This window comes from Clupea harengus, chromosome 2, assembly GCF_900700415.2.
Source record: "Clupea harengus chromosome 2, Ch_v2.0.2, whole genome shotgun sequence".
In the NCBI taxonomy this organism is placed as follows: domain Eukaryota; kingdom Metazoa; phylum Chordata; class Actinopteri; order Clupeiformes; family Clupeidae; genus Clupea; species Clupea harengus.
This window is the reverse complement of record NC_045153.1, coordinates 3,584,729-3,590,073: the sequence shown is the minus strand read 5'-3', so window position 1 is coordinate 3,590,073 and position 5,345 is coordinate 3,584,729. Positions and strand designations below refer to the sequence as shown.

The 5,345-nt window shown below is 41.5% G+C and overlaps 1 protein-coding gene across 1 annotated transcript; it reads left to right on the top strand.

The window, feature by feature from the left end:
• The first annotated feature begins 149 nt into the window (after positions 1-149).
• LOC105895686 lies at positions 150-3,983 on the top strand. The gene is made up of 9 exons (XM_031578502.2): positions 150-259; positions 391-500; positions 609-680; positions 914-976; positions 1,183-1,308; positions 1,607-1,753; positions 1,944-2,084; positions 2,606-2,654; positions 3,765-3,983. The coding sequence occupies exons 1-9, from the start codon at positions 196-198 to the stop codon at positions 3,824-3,826; spliced, it is 834 nt and encodes a 277-aa protein (XP_031434362.1). The 5' UTR covers positions 150-195; the 3' UTR covers positions 3,827-3,983.
• Positions 3,984-5,345: the final 1,362 nt, after the last annotated feature.

Here is a 5,345-nt window from a genome sequence, read left to right as displayed (position 1 = left end):
CGATAGCAATTCGCTCGTCCTTGTCACAATCGCCTGCCTAGATGAAAGTAAAACAGAACTTCGCTTAGCTGCATGTATCAGTTACGCTCGACACCGAGGTCGTTCAAGTGCTTCAAGTTTTATTTAAGCTTCCAAGCCTCGGTTTCAAGGGGATAATTACTACCTGTCATAGGTTTTACCTTCATTTTTTTTATCATGGGAATATTCTGTGTGTTCATTGTCGTTGACAATGTTAAGCCATTCTCGCTCTTCGAGTCAGGTAAGAAACAACATCTGTTAAAACCTAGGCTACTTATTAAATATACTTTATTTTGAATCGTCTTTAATAGGCCTACGTTCCTCAATTATTTAGTTAGACTTATCTTCAATAATTTTCTCCCATATGTCCAGGAGAAGACGTTTTATCCGCGTTGGAGGTGTCTGACTTAAACATAAAGCAGAGAAAAATAGATCATTATTCTTCACAACCCTTTCTGAAGCCGACCATGTCTTTATTTGAAGTAAGGAACCTCGTTTCTTTTTGATCTAACAACATTTTACACTTCTATTATTAGGCCTATCCCTTTTTTTTTTTTTTTTTTTTTTTACTTATTGGTGTCCTTTTACAGGTTATTGTCTGTAAACTTCGGAAATTCACGTTATTTAGAAGACTCCGGACAGAAGTCTGCTCATCCCAACAGGTAGCCTATTTTACCGCTCACATTTGCTTTTCTTTATTATTTTTATTTATTTTACCTCTCACATTTGCTTGTTTGCTTTATTTTTAAATTAAATCACATTTGCTTGATTCAATTGGACATCAGGTGATCTACTGTGTGTCTTTGCTTGTGTGGTGTGGGGTTTATATCTGAAGTCAGGTGATCTACTGTGTGTATTTGCTGACAGTAGAGTTTCTGTTATATTTCTGTTGTAGAACAATGTTAGTGATAAAGGAGCTGTCAAAGAGGTTGCCTTACAACTGAACAGAACTCTAAAGGTAACAGAAATAATATACCTTTTGTAGTTTTATTAACAATTAGGCCTGCTAAACTAACTGTAAAGATTACCAAGGACTGAAGTAATTATTTATCAGGACTGAATTTATCTCACAGATTTGTAGCTTTGACTGTTATGCACGGTATTGATTTTTTTTTTATAACTTTGATTGTGATGGACTGATCTCTCTCTCTCTTGTTTCCTCAGGGTCAGGCAGTGTCTCTGTTACCCAGCATCCTTAGCGATCATTGGAGTATTGATGACTGTCGAGATGCTATCCTAAGATGGGCAGACGAATTGCAACACCTACAGTTAAAGGCAGAGCAGACGCAGGTAGTCAAAGTGACAGTGCCCAGCAAAACAGATGCATTATAAGACGTGTCTGATGTAGACTATTGTAGAGAAATGTTGCAGCTATGTGAACTGCAACTCACCTATGCATTGTTGCAGGACTTACACATGCAGTGGGAGGGTCAAAGGTCAAGTTGGGTCCTTTGCTTATGGGATTTTTAAAGCATTGCAAGAAAATGGCAAATGGTGTTTGACCAGACTTGTCCAACAGCCTGCTGCCATGTGAGACACACCTGCTGTGTCTGACTTAGATACTTAGATGATTGTTTCTGTCTCCAAGGCTGAACCCAACACTTCTTCCAGTACAGCTGCGGAGAGAAGGATGGTCTCGGCGAGTTCGAGCCCAAACGACCGTGAGGAGGAGAGACTTCGGGAGGCCCAGCTGACCTTAAAACAGTGGGCTAACAGCCTGAAAGCACTTCCTGAGGTAAGGAGAAAGAAGAAGAGAGTATTGCAGTTCAGACACTGTTGACACTGATCCTATCATTCGATGATGACACAGCACAAGAGTATTGACTCACAGGAAAACCAAGACCTCAAGATCTTCCCTCCCTGTCTCTCTTTCCCTCCCTGCCTGTCTCTCTTCCCCTGTCTGTCTGTCTCTCTTCTCCTCCCAGGGTTCTGTGAGTTTGGGGACGGATGTGGGGGGTGTACTGGAGGATCTGGACAAGCAATGGAGGAGGGGGCAGCTGCCCAACATGCTCCCAGCCCTGGAGGTCATCGTGAGGAGCGTGATGCAGAGTCAACAAAGACCAGAGGTTCCCCAGCTGCAATTACTTACCGCAGACAACACATGAAACACATTCAACACCCACCAGACTAGTCTCATCTGTCATTACTTACAGCAGACAACACATGAAACACATTCAACACCCACCAGACTAGTCTCAGCTGTCATTACTCTGCTACTGCAAACAACAAAACGATACGTCTCACTGCTTTTCGTCCAGTCAAGGAACAGATCAGTTAACACATAGATCTGATTAAACATGTTACTCATATGGAGGTGTTCCAGTTCAGAGAATGCTGACTGAAATGGAAACTCCTAACACTGGCATGTTCCAGGAGCTGCTATAAATACCCAGCTCATGATTCACCAGATTTCCAAGAAGTGTTCCTTCCCAACACTGAGTCATATTGGATATATTAAATCACTGAGTAAAGAATGTTTGACTGAGTGAGCTGTAAGGTCATTGTCTTGATGTCTGACTGAGTGAGCTGTAAGGTAATATGACTGACTGAGTGAGCTGTAAGGTCACTGTCTTGTTCGTGTTTACAGGTTGTCATCCCTATGAAGTGGATCTGTAAACCGAGAAAAAGCTACTCTGGTAAGAACATTCATTTATTTTATTTGAGGCCAAAGTCACACATATCAAGTATTCAAAACATCAGTGAAAAAAAGCGGCTCATGTTTTCTCAGTATAATTAGTGTGGTGAACTGTTAAGTTTCTCTGACACTTTTAACAGGTAAGGTGTTAAAAGAACATTTATGAACATTTATATTCAACCTGGGCCCTAATTGTAGATCGTTTTTGGCACCAAAAGTTTACGATCTAAATCGGTCCGGTATTGAGTTAGAACATGAAGTCAAAGTAAACCGCTTGTTTTCGCCACTGACAGGCTCGTAAATGTTATTATAGGGGTCTGACAACATGGAAAGCATGCCTACAGAGATAAACCTGTGTCTGTTTACCTGCTTACAGAGATACATCTGTAAAGAAACTGTAGAAAATGGCTGTAGAGTCAGTGTTTTACAGCATCATTCCAATCATATCATCTGAAATACATTGACTTCGTGAATGTAAAGTCTTCCTACTTCTTGATCTTCCGGTCTCTAGCGTAACACCCCACTCAGTGCCTGTAGGGCACAGGTTGAAAGGTTTCCCATTAACGTTTTCCATTAAAATGCTTCCCTGAAGGAAGTATTGTGAATGAGTTACATTCAAAACATCACTTATAGAAATTCCCTCTATGGTGATAAGGTTTTAGTTCCTTCTTGGTAATGGACAAGGAAGCAAACCTTTAAAGTGTGTTCTATTAAGCTATTCTAGTCCATCTCACCTTTAAAGTGTGTTCTATTGAGCTATTCTAGTTCATTTAACAGTTACTAAAACTCATGCTATTCCCTCTAATTGTCTTGTGAGTACACATTGTTTTAGGAAATTTTACTGTGAGGCCCTTCTCTGTCCAATAAACCTTTGCTATATCCTGGTTTACGTTTCTAAAGTCAATGTATTTCAGATGATGTACGTAAGTGATTCGAATGAGTCATGTATGTACTGTATGTGTGCTTGGAAGATAATATGACAGATTCGGATACTATGGACACATCATTGTCCATGTCCATCTTTAAGTTTTAAAATATGCTGTAGTACGCAGCAGTGGTTATAAATGATACACACAAAGTTACATTTGTGTAATTCCTGTTATTGTTTCAGGCTGGGGTAACACTGGCTGGAGGCCTTCTTCGCACTCAAGGTTTCTTACAACGTGCAGCTGACTTTCTTTTTCTGTTCCTGAGTTCTTATGAATACAACATCAAATCTGCTCCTTGCTGCCTCCCACCCTGGACCCTATGCAGTTTGCATACCGGTCCAACAGGTCTACAGACGATGCCATAGCCCTGACCACGCACACCGCCCTCACCCACCTGGACAAAGGGAATACATATGTGAGGATGCTGTTCATTGACTACAGCTCAGCATTCAATACCATCATCCCCTCCAGACTCGTCTCGAAGCTCGTAGACCTGGGACTAATGCAAATGGATCTACGACTTCCTGACGGGGAGGCCACAGGTGGTGAGAATCTGTGACCGCACCTCATCCACAGTAATCACCAACACAGGCACCCCCCAGGGCTGTGTGCTCAGCCCCCTCCGGTTCTCCTTGTTCACACATGACTGTGCGGCTACGCACAGTTCCAACCTCATTGTCAAGTTTGCTGATGACACAACCATTGTGGGCCTCATCACTGACAATGACGAGTCAGCCTACAGAGAGGAGGTTGCTACCCTGACTACATAGTGTCAGGATAATAACCTCTCTCTCAAATTCAGCAAGACAAAGGAGATGATTGTGGACTATAGGAGACGGCAGGTGGAGGAGCACGCACCCCTGCATATCAACGGTTCCGCAGTGGAAATGGTCAGCTGCTTCAGGTTCCTCGGGGTGAACATCAGTAACGATCTCACCTGGTCTGCTCACACAGACAAGGTGGTGAAAGCGGCCCGGAAGCGCCTCTTCTTCCTGAGGAGACTGAAGAAGTTTGGCATGGAATCAGTCATCCTCACCAATTTCAGAAAGCATCCTGACTGGGTGCATCACAGTGTGGTATGGGAGCTGCACAACCAAGGACCGCAAGGCCCTACGTAGTGTATTCAGGCTGCTAAATGGACATTGACACACTATCGACACTTTTGTAAATGTACATGTAAATGTAAATGTAAATGTAAATGTTTTGCACACGTCACTTACATACACTGTCACTTCCACTTACTGTTGCACTAGCAGTAATATTTATCAGAATTATTGCACTACCTGCTACTCCCATTTGTCTGTAGGGTAGTATAGGTTTAATAGGTTAGCATAGTTTATTAAATGTGTATTATACAGTATGTGTATTATATGTTATATGTACTGTATATATGTTAGTATTATATGTATAGGTTGTTATATTGTTTTGTGAAGCACACCTCACCTCCTAGCACACCACACCTCCTACAGCGTGCAGATAACATTCTTTTTCTGTTCCTGTGTTCTTCCATGCAATGCCACGTGTGCTAAAGTTGTATGAAATTAAAGTTGTTGCTGGATTACAGTGTCTGTCCATCTATGAATGATAAATAGACCCCATCATGAATGCAATCACTTATAACATTGGACAAACATAAACAAATTAACAAATGTATCCTAGTCCATCCCTTATAGTAGTATATTTGTATGTATGTACTGTATGTTCTATGAAACTGTAATTCCCATCATTAATAAATGAAGTATGTTCTCACTTTCTACTGTCCA

Bases quoted from the DNA above. Each gene is read 5' to 3' on its own strand.
- LOC105895686 (XM_031578502.2), top strand. From the start codon at position 196: ATGGGAATATTCTGTGTGTTCATTGTCGTTGACAATGTTAAGCCATTC. The intron at 1,309-1,606 runs GTAGTCAAAGTG...TCTGTCTCCAAG, and splicing joins TAAAGGCAGAGCAGACGCAG to GCTGAACCCAACACTTCTTC. The intron at 2,085-2,605 runs GTTCCCCAGCTG...TCGTGTTTACAG, and splicing joins AGAGTCAACAAAGACCAGAG to GTTGTCATCCCTATGAAGTG.